Here is a 24,625-nt window from a genome sequence, read left to right as displayed (position 1 = left end):
TATTACCAAATCCGTCCTGTAATCTTACGCTCAGCCACACCTCATCACCACACCATGATTCAGGGGTTGCGGTTATATGGAGTTCGAGAACCACTGTATCCTGTGAACTTTCACCAAGTCGTCTAGGCACACGATGGTGTTGCTGTGACAGCCACAAACGTAAGTGAGACTCTTCGCCATCCACCACAGAATGATACTCACTGCTCAGTTGGCTCGGGTTCTGCATTGTGAAAGTCTCTGTCTGTAGTATGATGTCAACGGTAAATAATGTATGAAAATTCGCTCCTGGTGTAACGGGAGACATTGACGTTACTGTATATCTTTATCTATATACACACACTGCGCAACACGATTAAAGGATCACTCAAAAGTGCCTACAACCTGTAGTGGTACAAAAGCGTGGCGCACTGCGGCTTCATCCTTAGGCTCGGAGACGCTTCCACAGCAAGGCATCGATCTGTGCGGAAAAAAGGCGACACATCAGTTCATGGAAAAGGTCATCACATTCCCTCCTACACACGGTACATCCCTCCTTTTGCCGCGATACCCAGCATTGAAATCATGCCGTTTTCTTATGGTTGGCCTGGCCATGGAAAAAATTTCAATTTCCCGGGTGATCAAAAAGTCAGTATAAATTTGAAAACTGAATAAATCACGGAATAATGTAGATAGAGAGGTACAAGTTGACACACATGCTTGGAATGACATGGGGATTTATTAGAACCAAAAAAAATACAAACGTACAAAAAATGCCCGACAGTTGGCGCTTCATCTGATCAGAATAGCAATAATTAACATAACAAAGAAAGACAAAGCAAAGATGATGTTCTTTACAGGAAATGCTCAATATGCCCACCATCATTCCTCAACAATAGCTGTAGTCGAGAAATAATGTTGTGAACAGCATTGCAAAGCATGTCCGGAGTTATGGTGGTCTTTTAGCATCCCTAGAGATGTCGGTCGATCATGATATACTTGCGACTTCAGGTAACCCCAAAGCCAATAACAGCACGATCGCACGGACTGCGGTCTGGGAACCTGAGAGGCCAAGCATGACGAAAGCGACGGCTGAGCACACGATCATTACCAAACGACGCGCGCAGGAGATCTCTCACGCGTCTAGCAATATGTTTTTTTTTTGTTCTAATAAAACCCCATGTCATTCCAATCATGTGTGTCAATTTTTACCTCTCTATCTACATTATTCCGTTGTTTATTAAGTTTTCAAATTTATACTGACCTTTTGATCACCCGGTACACCACTGCTCAGAAATGACACGAAAAGTCCTCAAGAGGTACCGCAAGGGCATCAATGAAACCACCAATTTCCTTGGAATGTTGTTTTCTACACATTTCACTGTCGAAAACACCAGGTCCAGTGCAATGAGCAACAGTACGATGTACTTGACAATGTTCGACACTGATGACACCACCCGGACGATTTAATCCTACTCTAAGGACATCATGAGGTATAAACCCCATTGGACATGATCAGGCCCCTTTGGAATGTAGTGTGACCGTAATTTTTGCTATGTTATGCAGGGTGGAACCACTAGGGACCGTTCAAAAATATTCGACGAAATTTGAACATGATCTGAAGCAGCTAAGGATGCTCATGCTTTTACAGCCCTCCTGTTTCGTGCGCTCCTGTTGCCTGATCATGGAGAAGTACAACATTAACACATGAACGAATAAAACGGCAAAGGGTCTGTCAAAGCCCCCCCCCCTTTCCGCAACACAATCGGTGCTACCCACCCGCCTCTGTTGAGCATATTAAGTATGTACCTGTACACAGACAAACTGTAATGGTGCCTTTGCAGACAGGCAACTCCTAGGCACCCTTCTGAGGCTGCATGCCTGCTAGCAAGCACAAGAGCAGAAGTGTAGCCTACCTGCAGGCGCCTAGGACTGTCGTCACACTTTATTCCCGTATAGGTAATTTTTAAAGTGCTCAACAAAGGTAAGCAGACGCCACAGAGTGTGGTGTTTTAGGAATTCTCAGACCATTTGCTTGTACATGATATTCGAAATTGTATTTGGCATTATGGTAAAATTCTGAAAAAGGTAATTTCTCTGAAACATTCCACTCACATAAAAAAATCGGGATAAGCGCGATTAGGATTTGTGCACCGAGGGTTCCGTGAAATTACGCATATAGATCATCCATCCCAGAAATATAGAATTTCGGCAATTTTTCCTTGTTATCAATATTGATACTGGCAAGATATCGAAGTCATCATTTCCTGTCAAGATATCGAAGTCATCATTTCCTTAGGCCATTTTCTCACCTCAACGCGGTGTCGGCCCTGTTACTACGGATTTGGTAATGTTAGTGTCAGAGGGAGGCCAGATGCCCTTCCTGGCGCCAACCCGTGCCCCCTCAGATGGAAGTAGTGCACCACAGCTGTCTGCGTCTAGTGTGAGCCATCAAATAGTGCGAACGTGTTTCAAACGTCTGTGAGCTGTGCAACTGAGGAGGGACATGGGGACCAGCCCAGTATTCACCTAGTGGGATGTTGAAAACCGCATCCAGGCTGACCGACACACCGGCCGTCGCCGTTAATCCGCCGGGCGGATTCGATCCGGGGCCGGCGCGCCTATTCAAGTCCAGGAAGCAGCACATTAGCGCTCTTGGCTAACCTGGCGGGTCACTGGCAAGTTATCGAAGTATGTGCTTAAAGGTGCTTAAAGGTGTTCATGCCACCAACGGACCAAAAACCTTAGCGTGTCACATGAGTTTCAACTTGAATAGATTGCCCGTTGCTGTGTTTATAGACAGGCAGACATGTACACAGTCGCATAAGAAGTGACAAAATTTTTTTTTTCGTGTGAGATAATTACAAATTAACAACTCTCGGATTTCTTCCCTTACTTTTAGTGTGAAATATTACTTTTGACCAAATTTCATTATTCTATGTCAACGGGAAGTACCACGTAAGTTTAGATAAGGAAATTTGCGAATGTCAAAATATGTGATATAAACGGCCATATATTTCGATTACACTCACTTATAAGCTTAATTTGTTTACAGCGCCAAGCGATCAGGGAAATCAGTGTGTGTCATAAATTGCAGGTAGATACTGGTACCTGTTCCTGAGAAAAAGAATTCTTAACAGTCGGTCAGACAGACAGACAACAAAGTCATCCTATGAGGATTCCATTTTTATTCTCTTGTCCTTCCTAACTTGTATGATGTGAAGGTGAGAGAGGCGCAGACACTTCCACTAGCTCGCGCTTGCTTATTTTATGGCAATAGGTATTTGATTGTTTTCTCGAAATTGTCTTAAATGATTAATTGTGCTCCTAATATTCTTTTTTTTTTACACTTGAGTTGCAGTATTCTTTTATAAAAATGGAAATGCAATTCAAAAAATCTCAAAGCCCCTAAAACGCTCCGTTCAAGTCATATGATGCCTGTGAAGTCACTGGGTAGCTCGCTGCTCCTACTGCCACAACGCTAATTCACAGTGATGTCTTGTTTTGGAATTTACTTTTTGGAAAATGGGTTACAAATGGTGTGTAGTGCCATACTGCACAAATACCTCTACAGAAACTGCAGAGAATGAGAAGTCGCAATGTGGTTCACGGTAGCAGCAAATTGCCACCACGTCGACGCACGAGTTCACTAACTTAAGTAAAAATGTGTTGCACTGTGAAGTTAACATTAACTTACCACAAGATATGCTCTCCCACTCTTGCAACGAAGGACAGTGTCATTCAACGAAATTAAACTCTTACTGAAAATTGTCGTTTTACTCAACTACACCTCCATTATTCGATTGCTCAGTTGTTAAGCACGTTAGACCGTCGGATTATATAAGATGGTGTCCACAGATCGCTGTTTCGAATCTAATCCGGAAAAACATTTTAACTTATTTGTAAAACGACTCGACAGTCCTCTCACACGGAAACCAAACCACAATTACAGAACTTCACCACACAGATCAGAAATAGAATATTATTCTGTTTTTCTTGTTGTTTACATGCGCTTATATTTGCAGTCACTGTTCACATGTCACGTTAAAAATGATGTTTTCTAATTAAGGTAACCAAACGCTATTTAGTTTATTAGAAACAATGTTTTTATATTCGCACTGTCCAACTAGAATTCTTATTGCTTAAACTTTTGCAGTTTCATCATCTCACATAAATACGAACTAAGTCTGCTTCAGACGCTAATGTTAGTTTATACTCACAAGCAAAACAGCCCTTACGTTCGTGTCATCTGCGTGTTGTACACACTTTATATCTCTCCGTGTAACCTTGTCGTCCTAACACTTGTTGTACTGTTGGCATAAAGTGATATCTTCATTACTAGCAATGCTTCCGAAAAAAGGAACTGTTTGTTCGCAAAGCATATGCGTTTATGCTCTGTTTTCTATTTCTCTGACTAAGACTAATGTGAAGCTAGATATAATGCACCCCAAAATCGGAACAACTGCTACAATCAGTACTTGCTAACGTTATTTGCGTATTTTGTGTAAAAAGTTTAAAAATATATGACCCTTACAGGATCCGCACACACGACCACGTCATTTCCGATCGGATGCGCTGTCAGCTGCGCCACCGAAAGCCTGCTGCCAGCGTTATCTCTGCTAAGTGTCTTCTAGAGAAGAAATCGGCACTAAGTTTTGCCAAGAATAATTTCATTGTGCTTTCGGTCGCAGCCCATGACTGACAGTCAACAATCTAGTTATAATATACAGACACATTTGTAAAAGTTCTACAGTTCCTGATTTTTGAGCGTGTTTGCAGGCAGCAAGGAAAACTATATCCTTCGTTGCACACATCGCCGTTCTACGTTGGTGGAGCACAAATGCATCAACTTTCGCAATGCTTCCACTATCAGTGTTCACAAAATTACTTTCTATTGTTACTTAAAAGTGGTGATGGGGTTTTCATTACTAAAGAGCTAGACTGCTTGCAGGAAAACAACGCAAAAGCCTCGTATCTTCGGGTAACGCTACTAGCCTGTGCCGTCACCAGAGCATCAGCCAATAACAGAGCGTTTTCGATCACGTGACCACATCTTGATATTTAATGATTTTTATGCTCTAATTACATACAAAGAAGAGAGATGTTATGTGAATATTGAACATAAATGCTATAATGAATCAGAATAACAACAATCCAAACCATATTTATCACATAGGAAAATAGCCTATTGTGTGGCACCCATATAAACACTTATAAGTAGCTGTATAGCCGCAAACATTACCGGGGAAGTAATGTTGTCGTACAAGTGGCTGCAATTCGTCTGACCGCAATGTTACCAGATAACACTGTCTGGATATACAGGGTGGTCCATTGATAGTGACCAGGCCAAATATCTCACGAAATAAACATCAAACGAAAAAAACTACAAAGAACGAAACTCGTCTAGCTTGAAGGGGGAAACCAGATGGCTCTATGGTTGGCCAGCTAGATGGCGCTGTCGTAGGTCAAACGGATATCAACTGTGTTTTTTTTTTTTACATAGGAAACCCCATTTTTTAGTAAGTATTGGTGTAGTACGTGATAAAATATGAATGTTTTAGTTGGACCACTTTCTCCGCTTTGTGATAGATGGCACTGTAATAGTCACAAACGTATAAGTACGTGGTATCACGTAACATTCCGCCAGTGCTGACGGTATTTGCTTCGTGATACATTACCCGTGTTAAAATGGACCGTTTCCCAATTGCGGAAAAGGTCGATATCGTGTTGATGTATGGCTATTGTGATCAAAATGCCCAACGGGCGTGTGCTATGTATGCTGCTCGGTATCCTGGATGACATCATCCAAGTGTCCGGACCGTTTGCCGGATAGTTACGTTATTTAAGGAAATAGGAAGTGTTCAGCCACATGTGAAACGTCAAACACGACCTGCAACAAATGATGATGCCCAAGTAGGTGTTTTAGCTGCTGTCTAGGCTAATCTGCTCATCAGTAGCAGACAAATTGTGCGAGAATCGGGAATCTCAAAAACTTCGGTGTTGAGAGTGCAACATCAACATCGATTGCACCCGTACCACATTTCTATGCACCGGGAATTGCATGGCTACGACTTTGGACGTAGTGTACTGTTCTGCCACTGGGCACAAGAGATATTACGGGACGATGACAGATTTTTTGCACGCGTTCTATTTAGCGACGAAGCGTCTTTCACCAACAGCGGTAACGTAAACCGCCATAATACGCACTATTGGGCAACGGAAAATCCACGATGGCTGCGACAAGTGGAACATCAGCGATCTTGGCGGGTTAATGTATGGTGCAGCATTATGGGAGGAAGGAAAATTGGCCCTCATTTTATCGATGGCAATCTAAATGGCGCAATATATGCTGATTTCGTACGTAATATTCTACCGATGTTCGTACAAGATGTTTCACTGCATGACGTAATGGCGATGTAATTCCAACATGATGGATGTCCGGCACATAGCTCGCGTGCGGTTGAAGCGATGTGGATAGCATATTTCATGACAGGTGGATTGGTACCATACCATGGCCCGCACGTTCACCAGATCTGACGTCCCCGGATTTCTTTCTGTGGTGAAAGTTGAAGGATATTTGCTATCGTGATCCGCCGAAAACGCCTGACACCATGCGTCAGCGCATTGTCAAGGCATGTGCGAACATTACGGAAGGCGAACTACTCGCTGTTGAGAGGCATGTCGTTACACGTATTGCCAAATGCATTGAGGTTGACGGACATCATTTTGAGCATTTATTGCATTAATGTGGTATTTACAGGTAATCACGCTGTAACAGCATGCGTTCTCAGAAATGGTAAGTTATCAAAGGTACATGTATCACATTGGAACAACCGAAATAAAATGTTCAAACGTACCTACGTTCTGTATATTAATTTAAAAAACGTACCTGTTAGCAACTGTTCGTCTAAAACTGTGAGCCATATGTTTGGGACTATTACAGCGCCATCTATCACAAAGCGAAAAAAGTGGCCCAACTAAAACATTCATATTTCTTTACGTACTACATGAATGTGTAATAAAAAATGGGGGTTCCTATTTAAAAAAACGCAATTGATGTCCGTTTGACCTATGGCAGCGCCATCTAGCGGGCCAACCATAGCGCCATCTGGTTTCCCCCTTCAAGCTAGACAAGTTTCGTTATTTGTAGTGTTTTCGTTTGGCACTTATTTCGAGATATTTGGCCCGGTCACGATCAATGGACCACCCTGCATTGATGGTAATATGCAGTTTTTATAGCCAGAGTGAACTTAACACGAAGCGATTCTTGTATTTTTGGGATGATGTGTAATGAATGGCGGAGCGCCGTTTGGGACTGACCAGCTTGTCGCAGACGACGACCATGTGGAGGATCATGTTGCCGAAGGAGTCCTGGGCGTCGGGGTCGGCGCCGTGGTCGAGCAGCAGGTTGTAGACGCTCTCGTTGGCGCAGCAGGCGGCCCAGGCGAGCGGGAACTCGCCCAAGTAGGCCAGGCCCTCGTAGTCCGTGTGGCGCGCCGGCCGCGGCCGCTGCTGGTCGCGCGGCAGGAAGAAGCTGCCTGCAAACGGCACTCCACTCACTCCAGTCAGGCCTGCCCACGCTAAGTGTGTCTCATCACCTGACATGTCAAGCTAGATATAATGCATCCAAAAATCACTTGGACCAGAGAATCCAGTCCGTTCCATGCAAACACAGTCCACAATAAGCTTTCTGAAGAAGAGAAATTTGTTAACAATGAGTATAAATGTAAGTGTCAGGAAGTCGTTTCTGAAAGTATTTGTATGGAGTGTAGCCATGTATGACAGTGAAACATGGACGATAAATAGTTCGGACAGGAGGAGAATAGAAGCTTTCGAAATGTGGTGCTACAGAAGAATGCTGAAAATTAGATGGGTAGATCACATAATTAATGAGGAGGTATTGAATAGAATCGGGGAGAAGAGGAGTTTGTGGCACAACTTGACTAGAAGAAGGGATCGGTTGGTAGCACATGTTCTGAGGGATTAAGGGATCACCAATGTGGTATTGAAGGGCAGCGTGGAGAGTAAAAATCGTAGAGGGAGACCAAGAGATGAATATACTAAGCAGATTCAGAAGGATGTAGGTTGCAGTAGGTACTGGGAGATGAAGAAACTTGCACAGGATAGGGTAGCATGGAGAGCTGCATCAAACCAGGATCAGGACTGAAGACCACAACAACAACAACAACATCCATCATATGCAGGTAACAACAAAAGGTCATTACAAGATATGCCCAGAAATGCTTGGTTTCTGAGATAGGTCCTTCGAAACAGATTATCAGAATACCCTCTTCTTGCCGGAATATTGGCTTTCCGTCGAACTAATCGATTACCAATGATATTGGCCTACAACCTGAGGGAGAAATGTTCTTAGTGACAGGCAGAACAGCTGTATGTGCCTTTTCATGTGACCATGTATGCTGATCGCGGAAGTTTGTTATGACATCTTGCCTGAATTGTACTTCATATGTGAACAATACCAAGGTACTGTAGGAAAGTTCAGATTTGTAGCACACTGTTCCACGAACCGCTGGCACACCATAACTCGTGCGGCGTAATCTGCTGGTGACAGGAACTGCACACGTTGAAAATGATGAGGACACAATTGTTGATCTTGCGACAGTCTCCACACAGTCTTAGGAAAAAGATTCACTTGCAAAACTAACCTTCGTGTACTGAGAGAAGTAGTCGTTTGCACAGGATCCACAGTATCTTCATCTACAACTGAAGTTGCAGAAATTCGTCGTACCCTCTCCAAACCAGAGATGTAAAATTCTAATGAGTGCACATAAGGTGATGGAGAAGTTCAAATGTCATTTGGTCTGGAATCATTGCTGTCTGTACCAATCCTTCTAGAAACATCGTGCCGTCCGCCTTTCTGTACAGGAATTGTGTCTCTGCCAGGTCCTGATTTGATAACGAGTCGAATGTCGAGCACGACACTCAATGAACCCTTCGCTCCGGAATTAACTATCCGGTTAACATATTTTGTCATGGCAACTATCTGCGGGAAGAAAAACGTTTCAGTGAATGTCACTAACTTTAAGGCCATAACTCGGATTCCAAATATTACTGAACACGCGTTGCAGTGAATTTTTTTGTTGCCTACATTTAGGGAATATATACCTGAAACTACAGCCTCTATTTTTGAAAAAGCTTGTAATAACCAAATGCTGTAACGAAAATGATAAAGTGTGAAAATAGAATGAATAGCATTTTATTAAATATTAACTAAGTAACTATATTATTTGGCCGCAAATTTATCTCCTCCCAGCTGAAGCCGGTAAAGTTGCTAGGTAAGAGTGTTTAAGAAATAAATATATTGTTGTTGTGATCCTTAGTCCAGAGACTGGTTTGAAGCAGCTGTCCATGCTACTCTGCCCTGTGCAAGCCTCTTTATCTTCGAATAAATACTGCAATCTTCACCTTCTGAATCTCCCTGCTGTATCCATCTCTTGGTCTCACTCTATGACTTTTACCCCCCTCCCCCCCCCCCTCCCGTCCACACTTCCCTCCAGTACCAAATAGGTGATTCCTTGATGACTCAGAATGTGTCCAATCAACCGATCCATTCTTCTAGTCATGTTTGGCCGAAAATGTCTTTTGTACCCAATTGTGTTCAGTACCTCTCATTAATCACGTGATCTACCCATCTAATTTTCAGCATTCTTCTGTAGCATTTCAAAAGCTTCTACTCGCTTTTTGTCTAAACTGTTTACCGCCCATGTTTCACTTCCATACTTTCCTACACTCCATACAAACACTTTCAGAAAAGATTTCGTTACACTTACATCTAAATTCGACGTTAATAAATTTCTCTTCTTCAGAAACGCTTTCCTTGCCATTGCCAGTCTACGTTTTATATCCTCTCTACTTCGACCATCATCAGTTATTTTGCTCCCCAAATAGCAAAACTCCTTGTCTACTTTGAGTGACTCATTTCCTAATCTAATTCCCTCAGCAACACCCGACTTAATTCGACTGTATTCCATTATCCTCGTTTTGCTTTTGTTGATGTTCATCTTATATCCTCCTTTCAAGACACTGTCCATTCCGTTCAACTGCTCTTCCAAGTCTTTTGCTGTCTCTGACAGAATTACAATGTCATCGGCGAACCTCAAAGTTTTTATTTCTTCCCCATGGATTTTAATACCTACTCCGAATTTTTCTTTTGTTTCCTTTACTGCTCGCTCAGCATACAGATTGAATGGCATCGGGGAGAGGCTACAACGCTGTCTCACTCCCTTCCCAACCACTGCTTCCCTTTGATGCCTCTCGAGTCTTATAACTGCCATCTGGTTTCTGTACAAATTGTAAATAGCCTTTCGCTCCCTGTATTTTACCCCTGCCACCTTTAGAATTTGAAAGAGAGTATTCCAGTTAACATTGTCAAAAGCTTTCTCTAAGTCTACAAATACTAGAAACGTAGGTTTGCCTTTCCTTAATCTTACTTCTAAGATAAGTCGTAAGGTCAGTATTGCCTCACGTGCTCCAACATTTTTACGGAATTCACACTGATCTTCCCCGAGGTCGGCTTCTACCAGTTTTTCCATTCGTCTGTAAACCATTCAAAAAGATCTACCGTTATCTCTGCTTTGGTTAGTATCTAGAAATAATTTTTCTGAAAATGCAACTAAAGCATAAATTAATTTTCTGCTGGCTTGTAAACCACTTGTAACTTACAAGAAAGCGTCATGTGGCGAATTTTGAGTAAAACGTACATTTGCCTTGTTGCCATATTAAAATTTGCTTCTTTTGCCAAAACACAGTGGATTTTACGCAGTGTCAAGTCACTAACATGTTGTGCAGACGGAGCTGCGAGAGAATTCTGAAAGATTGATTTACTAATTTTATTAAGGATAAACTGAGGAAAAGTAAGGCCAGTAACTTATAAAAAGCCTATCCTCGGTATAAAAATAAAAGTATAACGTCTTCACTTTGGTTCCAAAATCCATACCATGTATCTTTTCACCATCTACCGATGGTCCTTAAAAATTACATTTTTCATCGAAGAAGTCTATAGTTAGTGGAAATGCCATGGTAGATAATGAAAGTTTGCATAATAACCGTATTGCAAAATACTCTCCTCTTTGCGTGCTATCATTCGCCAAAATCTAATTTCTGTTTCTCGGATCGTTTATGAGGGGGGGTTGGGTTGTTTTGGGGAAGGAGACCAGACAACGAGGTCATCGGTCTCATCGGATTAGGGAAGGATTGGGAAGGAAGTCGGCCGTGCCCTTTCAAAGGAACCATCCCGGCATTTGCCTGGAGCGATTTAGGGAAATCACGGAAAACCTAAATCAGGATGGCCGGACGCGGGATTGAACCGTCGTCCTCCCGAATGCGAGTCCAGTGTCTAACCACTGCGCCACCTCGCTCGGTCGGATCGTTTATGAAATATGAGGAATGTTGTAGATATTTTATTCTCACTTTATCGCTGGCATCCGCCATCGGATATGAGTGTGCAAAATCAGATCACTTTCCTCAAAATTGCTGGAGATAGAGGACCCCACCAAAGTCTAAGGAAAAATTCGATATCTTAGTTAAATTTAATATGCAGCAAAATATTATGTAATATGCACCAAGCACAAAATCATAATGAAACCTATTTTTTATTGCAAACTTTTCCTAAATTCGTGCAGTGTCTTACGTAAGTACAAACAATAACTGTGGTCATTAAAGAAATGAAGGGCATGTCATCACGCAGCTGTAAGTAACGAAAAAACGATCTTTTTTACCGAATAGTTACTGCACAGCCGTTAGAGAGAGATTGTGGGTGCGCGCCTCAATTCTGTCTTTGCAGCGTGACGCCGACCGGCCGAAATCGCGCAAACGATATCGGCCTCCTCTTTTGAACGAATGGATGAACTCGCTCAGCGCTTTGGACAAAAACTGGTCATTGCGCATCGACGACCGTATACTCTGCGGACTCTATCGCACAGAGTTACACGTCACGCCACATCGGTACGCAATGTCCTGACGTCTTTCAGAGCTCTTAGGAGGGGCAGCCACTTACCAATGGCGCGCTGGGACACACTGGCGCCCGCCTCCACCAGGTCCTGCACCAGCTCGTTGTTGTTGTACGCGATGGCCAGGTGCAGGCCGCTGGCACCTGCAACACGCCACCGCCTCGTCACCTCGCTGTGCCTCACAATTAGACATGCCGCAGCCGAGACTCGCCACACGAGCCTCACCGTATTCTACACGTCTACACTCATTTTGGCTGGAACAAACAGTCAGAAGACAACACAGGACGTTATATAGACAATGGAGCATAGTGGTTGCTAGTGTAACTGGGAAACCTCTTTTGATGCTAGTCAATTGTCAAGATGAACATTACTGCGAAGGGCATTTGATTCTAAAGCATTATGTCAGGGTGAAAAACACTAAATAAATTACTTTTTCTCTCTTAACAACATGTGGGCAGGGTGGGTTCTTCCTTGGCTCGGGTATGAGGTAGAACGAAACAGCATTTTACATAAGATAACTTTTATTGAAAGATTTGTACAATGGTTTCCTTACTGGATTGTTCTGGCTGGGAGAGCGGCAGCTGTGTCGTTTGCAAAGCCTTCTGCTGTTTCGCCCAGTTGACTGGAGACGCGCATCGTGAGGTGGCCCGTTTAGTTATTGAGAACGAAGTCGTGAATCGGATGGTGATACCTTGGATGTGGGGTCCCAGTGTTTCTCTTCTCTATGCGACCGCGTGTGACAGTGTTGTGCTTCGGCCAGCAGAGCGGCGCGGCGGGGGAAGGCCAGTGTCCCGGACTCGAACAACAGAATCCAGCTTGCCAGTCTTTGACTGTCAGATCTTCATCACCAGCTCACAGGTGACTGCTGATGTGAGGCCGTCCCCTTCCCGTCCTCACGAGTCACCCAGGTACGTAAAAATTAGTCTTCATATACCTTCTAACTTCTGTCGGCGAGGCTGCTGTTTGCTATTCCATTACAGTGGCGGACTTGGTGCTTCTGTGTACGATGTAGTCTCTTCCTGCATGACGGTCTTCAGCACCGACTGAACTGTACTGGAACTGAACTCAAACCGAAACTGAACTGAAAACTACTGTCGGGCCCACTGCGTCTCGCTTATTTATTTACTTCACTTCACTGGAGGTGAACGACTTCACGGCCATTGCCTCTTCTGTCACGTTGAAAAGCTTCTCAAAGAATCTTCTTAACGTCGGTCTGTGGCTCTTGGAATGTAGGCGAGGGCCTTTGATCACATGTGACAGTTGAGAAACACGTGAGCCGGTCGGGCGTTGCCCTGACGGCTGAATCGACAGCTTCCGCTTATGTGGGGAGGGCGATGGCTTCTCCTGAATGTGCTGACTTGCAAGAGCCGGCCGTTGCCACTGCTGCTCTGCCTGCTGTTTGCCAGTGTGTAACTCTTCTAAACTAAACTAAGTTTTTCATTTATTTTCTAATTTCTACTTCACTTCACATTGATTTCACTAATTTATTTACCTATCTTAAGTACCACTCAACACTAGCAAATACCTCAGCAAGCACCGCTGGTTACACGTAATGCCTAACGAGAATGGTGAATTGATCAATAACTAATTGTCCAAATTTATTCGAAACCTATTCTTATACATGAATACAAATGTTAAGAAGCGCTATGTAATGAGGAACGCACCAAATTGAAGCAGGCATGTCTGCTGTGGCTGCAATGAGTAGAAAAATTGACAGTGCAATACAATGGGGAGACTGATAAACATAAAGTCGTGTTACAAATTGTAGAGAACACTGACGGAGGTGTAACAGAGCTGATTAGGACCAATGACCAGAAAATGTTTTTACAAATGATTCAAACGCTTTTGGGACGGAAAGAAAACTTGTTGATACATCTCAGTCTGGATCGACCATGGACAACCATAACCACAGACAACACCGACGAAGTGCGAAAAATGCTCCCATGAATCGGCGATTTTCTCCAACATTGAAATCGGATTAATCGGAAAAACAGCGTGTACAATGATAAGACATGTATGCAAATGGAGCTGTTCCTAAATCCTGACACAGAAATTGAATGAGGTGCAGTAGGGAACATCTATAACTGCTGCAGACGTCACCGACATATGTCACTGAGATCTATCTTTTACACACAAGGTATTATCAACTCTACAAAAAATAAGGTAAGCAACTATCATGGTTGCAGTGCACAGCGGTTTGAGTCACGTTTCGACGGCTGTCCAATGATTATTCTGAGGTGACAGCTGTGCTAAGATTGATTCCAAAAGAAGCATTTGCTGGCAGTTTCCGAGAGGTTTATAAACGCCGACAAAAACATGTTGTGGCCAGAGGAGATTACTCTGAAGACGAATACAAGTATTTTGTTTCTGTCTTCAACTTTTTAAACTGTTCTGTTTCTTGCATCTTTCTGGATAAATACAGGATAAGTTTGACGACAACGGGGAAACTACTGTTTTATTCATGGTTATGATTCACTGGGAAGACGTTAAGGAAGTGTAATTTCGTCCACTAAACAAGTGACTTACAATACACACGTCCGATCGATTCTTGAGTGTTGTTCATCATTATGGACACTTATCTAGTAGGAGTAAGAGAACAGATAGAGAAGACCCAACGAAGAAGGGCGCATTTCGTCACCGGATTGTTTAATGCGAGCCGAAGTTTACCGAGACGATCAACAAACAAATTCCAGTGACAGACGCTACAAGAGATGCGTTGTACATCACGGAGAAGTTTACTACTGAAATTCACGTTACCTCCTCCCGAATACGTCTTGCGAAATGATCAAGACGAGAAAGTCGGAGACATTAGATGTCGCATGGAGCTTTATCGACGGCCGTATTTCGCCGGCAGTGGTGGCTGAGCAGTTCCAGGTGCTTCAGTCTAGAACCGCGCGACCGCTACGGTCGCAGGTTCCAATCCTGCGTCAGGCATGGATGTGTGTGATGTCCTTAGGTTAGTTATGTTTAAGTAGTTCAAGTTCTAGGGGGCTGATGACCTCAGATGTTAAGTCCTATAGTGCTCAGAGCCATTTTGAACCAGCCGTTCTTCCTAAGCGCCATTCGCGAATGAAACACGAAATGGGGAAACAGATAGTGGTACTTGAAGCATCCTCCACCACACACCGTAAGATGGATTGCGGTGTACATATGTAGATGACGATGAGATCAAAACAGGGTTATTGACAAGTAACAGCACGTTGGTGGCGAATATTATACTGCACTCTTATAAGTAATAAATACCCACAACAAAAGAACAATGTACTTTGTTAACAGAATTTGGAGGTTTGTTGGAAAGGGAATTAGGGAAGCGTTTCACATTAAACGGCTGGAAATCTCCTGACGAAAGAAAAAAATTTTTTACAATGAAAGAGTAATGACGTTATACCCTTTCTGTACTTAAGTTTCCTAACGCTTGACAGCATTGGACACATAAACATAGAATACGATAAAATAATTTGAATAACAGTTTAGCATTTGAATGTGGTGAAAGCAACAATATTCTTTCTCCACTTCGAATGAGCGCTACCGTCAAGAAACATGTAACTTTGTAAATTTTATATTTTCAAAGCAGTCTGTTCAAAATCAGTCTATTTCACATCTTAACTACAAATGTTGCTGTCATATATCAGGTCACTTACGCGCCTACTGTTATTCCTTGTGAAAGTGTGTGAACGTTTTCTAAATGTAACTGAGGCGTGACGTGAATACCAGTGAGGTGTTCACCGAGTAGGAGGTGGGAAACCACCTAAAAACCACATAGAGGCTGACCGACACATCGGCCCTCAACATGAAAACATCGTGCAAACGTAGATATGGGCATTTCACAAAGAAATATTATAATGTGATTACTATTCACAGTATCTATTGGGTTGGTGCATAAGTTCATAGCGTTTTTCCATAATATTAATAAACACAAGAGATACACATAACAGGGGCTTGAGTCATCAATAATATATTCTCCTTCATACTTACAAGTCTGCCAATGCTGGGTAACTTTTCGATCGCGCGGCTCTAGAAATCACGTGGTTTTGAGGCGAAGAATTCGTCGAGCCATGTTCGGAGGGTATTTTCAATCGGAAAAGAAGTTCCTTGAAGGCTATTCGATAGAGGGCGGAAAAGGTGAAAATCTGAGATGAATAAAGCGCGTTTGGAATGAATTCCTAACCCAACTCCTATATAGTGTTTTTTGTCAAGTCTAGCAGTACGCGGGTGGGCGTTAGGGTGGGGTACCATCACTTCACGCAGTCTTCCTGGTCGTTGTTCCTCGTCTGCGTCTATAAGATGTCTCAGTTGTTGACAATAAATGCCAGCACTGATGAGTACCCCTGGGGGAAGCAATTCGTAGTACACTACACCGTCGCTGTTCCCCCAAATGCATAAGACTATTGAAAGGTGGCTACACTGAGCCACTGCGCCAGAGATTGCGCCAAAGAGTATTATTCAGCCGCCTCCACAGTGCCTGTCGAGGTCTCGTAGTAGTCGGTGCTGAGATGTCGTAGTGAAGAGTGTTTGTTGAGATGTGCTAGTAGGCGGTGCTTGCTGAGATGTGATATTGGAGAGTTCTGGTTGAGATATGGTAGTAGCGAGTCGGTGTGGAGATATTGTAATGATTAGAGTGCTTTTCATCAATATAAATTAAGGTAACAAACTACTTTTCTTTTTTTTCTCATTATTTCAATGTCCTAAATAATGCGTCATTACAGGTTCAGTCAACAAAGCATCTGGCTTGTGTTCTTGTATTAGAGTGTAATTCTGCTTTCCTTACGCAATTACAGTATTTCTATTTTTTAGTTACTTCAGTATAAATGGTATTTAAAATTTCTTGTCTTGTTGAAGAAGAACCGTGCCAGATGTGTACGTTGAGTCACACTCCCACACACAGAACAATTACACTTGTGCTTTGGTTTAGTAGGTTTTATAGTTGCTGGAGACTTAATTAATTAATTGTGTTAACGAAAATTTCCATTTCATTCTTTGTTGTTGTTCTATGCAGTCAGATAGCGTAATAATACTAGTCAGGGCCAACCGTTTACGAGATACAGCGTAATCGGACATACAGCACCAAAATTAGAAATCATTTTCAAAATTAATAATAATTAAGCCCCCATGCACTATCTTTTGTGGATCCACGAGAGCTACTGTTTTGGTTGGGCTCAACCGTCTCTTTCTTTTCCATACGCTAGCGTAAAGACACCATTTCTTGTTACCAGTAACGATAAATGATAGGAATAGTCGATATTGTTCACGAACCATTCGACGACAAGCAACCAGAGATGCACATATGGCCACCTGCTGATTTTTGTGATTTTGGCTTAGAGCATGCGGTACCCGTATACCCGATTTTGAACCTTCGCTTCTGCATGCAGATGTCACACAAGGGTGGAATGATCACACCTCATCACATTTGCCAGTTCTCGAGTACACTGACGTGCATCATTGTGGATTGATGCGTTTAAACGATCTTCATCAAATCACGAAGTTTTTCCTGAAAAATGGAGAGTGACTAATGTCAAAACAATCCTCCTTAAAACGAGAAAACCATTTCTTGCCTTGTCCTGAGCAGTCGCATTGCCCACATACACGACGCAAATGTTTCTGCCTGCCTCCGCTACAGCCACCCCACTTTTGAACTCAGACAGAAGAATATTTGGGAAATGTTTCGATTTCTCCACTTGGCAGTCAATTTTCTAGCGTCCATACTCTACTCACTATCTCAAAATGACAGAATGTAAACAGAAATAGCAACAGCGAACTGCAAATAAAAAATGACAACCGACAGATAAAGTCGTAGTAACCGCAATACCAACACTCAAAATGAAACACTACTAACTTACGCACCAACCTAACACATAAACGATGTGTTCGGTAACAGGAGTCCGTTGTCAGATGATTCGGTTGTTCGCCAGAAAATTGCAGCGAAATCAGGAGGGCCTGCAAACGTCGACGCTTGTTGCTGTGACTGACGCAGTCGATCCACAACATAAGACAAATGTAGCGTATTGCACATAAATAGCGGGTAACAACCGCCATCTGGCTGCGCGAATGGTGATGTCATTAGAAACGGTCCCAACCGTAAAACATACAGAGTGGAGGAGGAGGAGATTAGTGTTTAACGTCCCGTCGATAACGAGGTCATCAGAGACGGAGCACAAGCCCCGACTAGGGCAGGATGGGGAAGGAAATCTGCCGTGTCCTTTCAAAGGAACCATCCCGACATTTGGCTAAAGCGATCTAGGGAAATTACGGAAAAACTAAATCAGGATGGCCGGACGCGGGTTTGAAGCTCCGCACTAGCGAATGCGAGTCCAGTGTGCTAACTGCTGCGCCACCTCACGTGGTGATACAGAGTGCCCCAAACCCCTATGCCACAACCTGCTACTTTGAGTATTTTTGTACAAGGCATTGACAATAGCAAATGAATATTTGGTTTTACATTGGCGTAATAAACTTCTATCTTGTAGTAACAACTGAAAGTCATAGCAACAGCTGACAGCGACGATCGCCGGTCTCAGTGCAATCAATAAAATTTAATCCACTGACAGAACTGAATTTTGGGTCCAAAATCGTTGGTCACATCAGTTGCATATGTTGCTTGCGATAGGGGTACAATTATGTTAAGGTTTTTTTTTCTAATTACCGCTACCAGTCACAAACTTTGTCAACTGTTGTATTACTTATTTAGCGACATATTTCGAGGGAATACCTCATTTTCAGGCTAAATGGCGTTACAAAAACAACTTTACAATAACGTCATACTGATGTTGCATAGTCTTTTCGTAAATGCTGTGGTCATCCTGTGGAAGAAGAGAAAACTTAGTGAGAGGTGATGTCACTTTGGGAGCTGGACTGATGTTTGCACGAAAGTATTTTGTAACGGTCACTCACTTTGTTCTTCTGGCGTGGCAGTCTCGTTGTGATGCGCTGGGGTGTCTCCATTTCCGTGGCTCTCTTGGTCACTGTTCACAAATTGTCACTAGCGTAGCAGTAACTTGGAGACACGATCACAAACAGTTCTGAAGTGCAGTGGACAAGATGGCGGTCGAAATAAAGCTGGTTTCGATTTGACTATCGATTTGTCGATCTATGGGGTGTCAGATGTTTACATCTCTTCTGCACTTCTTGTTATCGTATTACAGAGGTAGGTTGACGGAATACATTACAAATTGAGCACCTGTTACAATATTATTGAACACGTCGTGATATAAACTATTTATTTTACATACTTCTAAGCTATTGCTGGGACTAGAGTCAAACGACTGTCATGTATCTTTTATTCTAGGAGTACTGTAGTGACATTGGAAAAGAAGTATGAACTTTTGAAGTCTGTCATTTCATCTCCTTATTCCCCATGTGGCCAAGATGAATATTTCCATTTCTTCAAAGATGTCCATTTTCCAGCTCTTTTCTAAATTATGTAGTACTTTGAGATCGTTGTCTATTGTAACACTGTGTCCTGTTTCATTTATATGTTTCGCTATAGTTGATTTCTTCGGTTTGCCAAGTCTGAAACAGTCAATGTGTTCGTTAAAGCGGGTTTTAAAATTTCTCCCCGTTTGGCCAATGTAATATTTGTTGTAATGACTGCATGTAATTTTATAAATTCCTACTTCGTTTAGTTTCTCTGTGGGATGTGAGATGTCATTTAACCACATAATTTAGAAAAGAGCTGGAAAATGGACATCTTGAATGAAATGGAAATATTCATCCATGGCCATATGGGGAATAACGAGATCCTGAAAGAAATGACAGACTTAAAAAATCATATTTATTTTCCAATTTCATTAAAGTACTCCTAGAATAAAAGATACATAACATGACATTCGTTTGACTATAGCCCCAGCAATAGCTTAGAAATATGTAAAATAAAAAGCTTATATCTTGATAAGTTCAATAATATAGTAACAGGTGCTCAAGTTGTAATGTATTTCGTCAACCTACATCTGTAATACGATAACAAGACGTGCAGAAGAGATGTAAACATCTGACACCTCATAGATCGACAAATCGATAGTCAACTCGAAACCAGCTTTATTTTGACCGCCATCTTGTCCATTGCACTACAGAACTGCTGGTGATCGTGTCTCCAAGTTACTGCTATGTTGGTGACAATTTGTGAACAGTGACCAAGAGAGCCACGGAAATGGAGACACCCCAGCGCATCACAACGAGACTGCCACGCCAGAAGAACAAAGTGAGTGACTGTTACAAAATACTTTCGTGCAAACATCAGTCCAGCTTCCAAAGTGACATCACCTCTCACTAAGTTTTCTCTTCTTCCACAGGATGACCACAGCATTTACGAAAAGACTATGCAACATCAGTATGACCTTATTGTAAAGTTGTTTTTGTAATGCCACATAGCTTGAAGATGAGATATTCCCTAGAAATATGAGGCTAAATAAATAAGTAATACATTAGTTGACAAAGTTTATGACTCGTAGCGGTAATTTAAAAAAAACCTTTACATATTTCGTGAGACAGTCACGGTCGAAAAATAGTCAAAATGGCTTCAAAAGGGATACAATTGCTGGTCCAACAGTACTCTCCACACTGTATTCTTCAAAATATGTATGTTGCGGGAAGTTTATGTGTACTTACTGATGAATCTTCTTCACGTTCTGAAAGCATCTCCTCAGATTTTCTTGTGTAATCATTTCTGTGACCATCTCTCTAAGGCCTGAACGAATCAGCTTCTCACACGTTTCTATTCACAACCATTAGTTTCTTATAATTAGAAAGATACCTGACCTGAGTGATATGCTCCTCAGTTTGATCCTAACGAACTAGACGTGTAAAATTAAATCTAAAAATTTAAAGTAAATCATTCAGTTGAAATGTCCAGGTCCTCCAACCATAAGCAATAGGCGATGCCCCTGGTGCGCGCAGGTTCTTATCAAATAACGTTTCCAGTGTTCGCGGCGGTTGAGTTTTCAAGTAGTCTATTAACTTCAAGGAGGTAATCTTTTATTTGAACTTGGGTGATAGAATTAGCACCAGTCTAATCTGCATACTCACGGAACATGTGGAGAGCAAGTACTCGGTTCTCAGCACACTCGGCTTCTCGCACATGTGTTTCCATTGTCAGTCGGCCTGTGTGTGATGTCCTTAGGTTAGTTAGGTTTAAGTAGTTCTAAGTTCTAGGGGACTGATGACCACAGCAGTTAAGTCCCATAGTGCTCAGAGCCATTTGAACCATTTTTTTTTTGTTTCCATTGTCTCCTGTTTTGAACCATCTGGTACAGTCGTGTTCCTTCCTCCATCTTCACGTCATCAAGACGTCTCTTTCCGGGCCTTCCAGTGTCTCTCCTGTGGTTCCATGGTCTCCAGTGTACAATTACAGGGATCCACCTCCTCTGATCTTGTCGAGTTACATGTCCGACCCATTGGCACTTTAGTCTTAGAATTTTCTGTAGTATGCCTGTTACCTTTGCTCTCCATCAAATACAAGGGACAGTTAAATGAAGACGAAGCAAATGGAAAAATAGTAAGTAAACAATTTATTGTCTGATAAGTAATGCCCATAATCGTTAATACATTTATCCCACTGTGAGACAAGACGGTCAGTCTTGTCTGACGGTCAGTCTTGTCTGATAAGTAATGCCGATAACCGTTAATACGTTTATCCCACTGTGAGACGAGACGGTCAGTGCCTTCACGGAAAAAGACGATTACTGCAACCGGGGCGCACTTCTTCGTCCAAGCAAATTGGCGACCACGAATGTCTCTCTTTAGGGCTCCAGAAATATGGAAATCCACGTGAACGCTTTGCAAAAATTGAACCGCTCCATCAGATCCAAACGCCCAGAAATGTTGAAGGACGGCATCATTCTGTTGTAGGATAATACTCAGCTACATGTTACACATCCTCCATACAGTCCCGACCTCTCCCCATGCGATTTACATACTTTGCTGTCGATTTGCTTCGGACGAACAGGTCCACGCCTGGGTACAATGATAGTTCTCTTGGTAAACGCATACATTCTTTCCTGATGAAGGCATTGACCGTCTGGTCTCGCAGTTGGGTAAGTGTATTAACAGTTGTAGCCACTACTTTTGAAAAACCGAACAGTTTACTTACTATTTAGGATTCCGTACCTCTATCGGGAAAAACGGAACCCTTGTAAGACACTTTGTTGGCAGTTTGTCTCTCCGAAACCATTTATCCCGTGAACGGATGGGCATATCAAATTGAAATTTGTGACACACAATAAGTTCTATGGTCCCTTGGCGATGTATAAATTGAAGGTTCTAAGTCAATGCACTTAAAAGATACGACCTTTTACGAGTATGTCACATATTTTGATGCTTGTAAACTCACTCATTAAAACTTATAGGTACTTCCCATTGAGGTAGGATCATGACATTTGGCAAGCAGAAAGGTTTCCCACGACAACTAAAGGAAAAGAATCCGTACATTGTTAATTTGTAGTTATATCACATGAAGAAAGCATTTCTTTTGTTAGTCCTGGAATCCCTGGGACGGATGTCTTGCCAGTACCAGTGTCTGCCACAGACAAAAATGATCAAAATCCTCGATTCCTGGAGTGGATGAGCAGAGTACATACCTAATTCAGTTTGTACGGAACCCTCAGTGCGCAAGTCCTCCTCGCGACTGGCCAATGCTTTCCTATCTATCTCGTTTCCATTTCACTGCCTCTCATACATTTGGATTTCCAAAATCAATAATTTCTCATTAGAGTACTGAAACGGAAATAATTTGAAAAACAAAAGATCAAACAAAGCAAAACAAGTGTGATCTCGTGCTACCAGAAGGATTAAAATGGGTAAAAAATGTAGTGTAGGAGACATCATTACTTCCTATATAATGACAATGTAAGACAAGAAACACGTCAGGTAGAAATTAAGTTTGTCTTCTAATGCCCTTTTCGTCAATATTACAGAAACATAAAATTTTCTCCTTCTGCGTCTTTCATGATGTAGTGAAGCCTTGGGAAGCAATTAAGTTATGGTTCCACCTCCTTCTTTATTCTCTTTACTGCGCAACAGCAGTGCCTGCTACGCTTCCAAACACACTTTTTAATGAGATTTCTGCTTCCTAGTTTGCCTCTTTTGGTACAAATTTAATGGTATTGCATAGAGTAACAAGTGTCTGATTACGAAGAGCTTTTGCCGCGCCTTCAGTGGTCGAAGACTCCGGTGCCATGCTACATACTAAGGAGACAGCAATGAGAACGTTCGAAATGTCCAGGTGGACAGAGAACAGGCAATAGACTACGTTGGTCCATCATTATACAGATGGTTGCGGGTTCACGGCTGTTCAGTATAAAATGTCGAATCAAAACATCTTCAGCTGTCTAAATTTCAAGTCGTTATTTTATTTGAGCAACCAGTTTCAGCGCTACTTACGCCATGGTAAGGCCACCTTACTGACATGCAGGAAGAGTCCCACCTCTGTTCCATTTAAAATAGAGGCCAGAATTCAGTGACTGGTATCCGTAGATCACTTATTGACACAGCGATCTCTTTGATTATCACTTGCCCACGCCACTAACTGAATGCTGGCCTCTATTTTGAGTGGAGCAGAGAAGGGATTCTTCGTACAAGTCGCACAGAAGGCCTGAAGATGGCGTAATGTAGCCCCGAAACTGGTTGCTTAAATAAAATATCGACTTAAAATAGACGACTGAAGATGTTATGATTCGACATTTTACAGTCGGTTGAGGCGGTCGACCATTCGGAACAAAAGGATGGACTCGTCCAGCGCACACGACGAAAATTCGTTTCTGCGCATTGTCCAAGTTATCTTGCCCGAACTGTACCCTCTAACGCCCAAACCTCGAGATGTCAGATACTCAGATCGGTTCCAAACGTTGGACGTCGATAGAGAATCAACCAAAACACCGATGTAGTTCGTGCCACGTGCTGTCGTCCAGTGCAACGAGACGTGCAACCAAAGGCACCCCATACCATCACGCCGGGTGATACGCCAGTATGGCGATCACGAATACACGCTTACGCTTCGAATGTGCGTTCACCGCGATGTCGCCAAACACGGATGCGATCATCACGATGCTGTAAACAGATACTGGATTCATCCGAAAAAATGACGTTTTGCCATTCATGCACCCACGTTCGTCGTTGAGTACACTATCGCAGGCGCTCCTGTCTGTGATGCAGCGTCAAGGGTAACTGCAGCCATGGTCTCCGAGCTGATAGTCCATGCTGCTGCAAACGTCGTCGAACTGTTCGTACAGATGGTTGTTGTCTTGCAAACGTCCCCATCTGTTGACTCAGGGATCGAGACGTGGCTGCACGATCCGTTACAGCGATGCGGTTAAGATGCCTATCATCTCGACTGCTAGTGATACGAGGCCGTTGGGATCGAACACGGCGTTCTGTATTACCCTGCTGAACCCACCGATTCCATATTCTGCTAGCAGTCATTGGATCTCGACCAACGCGAGCAGCAATGTCGCGATACAATAAACCGCATCGCGATGGGCTACAATCCTACCTTTATCAAAGTCGGTAACGTGATGGTTCGCATTTCTCCTCCTTACACGAGGCATCACGACAACGTTTCACCGGGCAACGCCGTTCAACTGCTGTTTGTGTATGAGAAATCGGTTGGAAACTTTCTTCATGTCAGCACGTTGTAGGTGTCGCCACCGGTGCAGCCTTGTGTGAATGCTCTGAAAAGCTAATCATTTGCGTAT

The 24,625-nt window shown here is 42.7% G+C and overlaps 1 protein-coding gene across 1 annotated transcript in view; it reads right to left on the bottom strand.

The window, feature by feature from the left end:
• Positions 1-24,625, bottom strand: part of LOC124736535 — a 264,204-nt gene that overhangs the window by 209,719 nt on the left and 29,860 nt on the right. Inside the window, exons 4-5 of the mRNA XM_047248575.1 lie at positions 11,993-12,088; positions 7,297-7,514 (exon numbers count right to left, since the gene is read on the bottom strand). Of these exons, the coding sequence (XP_047104531.1) occupies positions 7,297-7,514; positions 11,993-12,088 (314 nt within the window). The remainder of the gene's footprint in view (positions 1-7,296; positions 7,515-11,992; positions 12,089-24,625) is intronic.

This window comes from Schistocerca piceifrons, chromosome 1, assembly GCF_021461385.2.
Source record: "Schistocerca piceifrons isolate TAMUIC-IGC-003096 chromosome 1, iqSchPice1.1, whole genome shotgun sequence".
In the NCBI taxonomy this organism is placed as follows: domain Eukaryota; kingdom Metazoa; phylum Arthropoda; class Insecta; order Orthoptera; family Acrididae; genus Schistocerca; species Schistocerca piceifrons.
The sequence above is the reverse complement of the archived record's forward strand: the minus strand, read 5'-3'. Positions and strand labels throughout refer to the sequence as shown.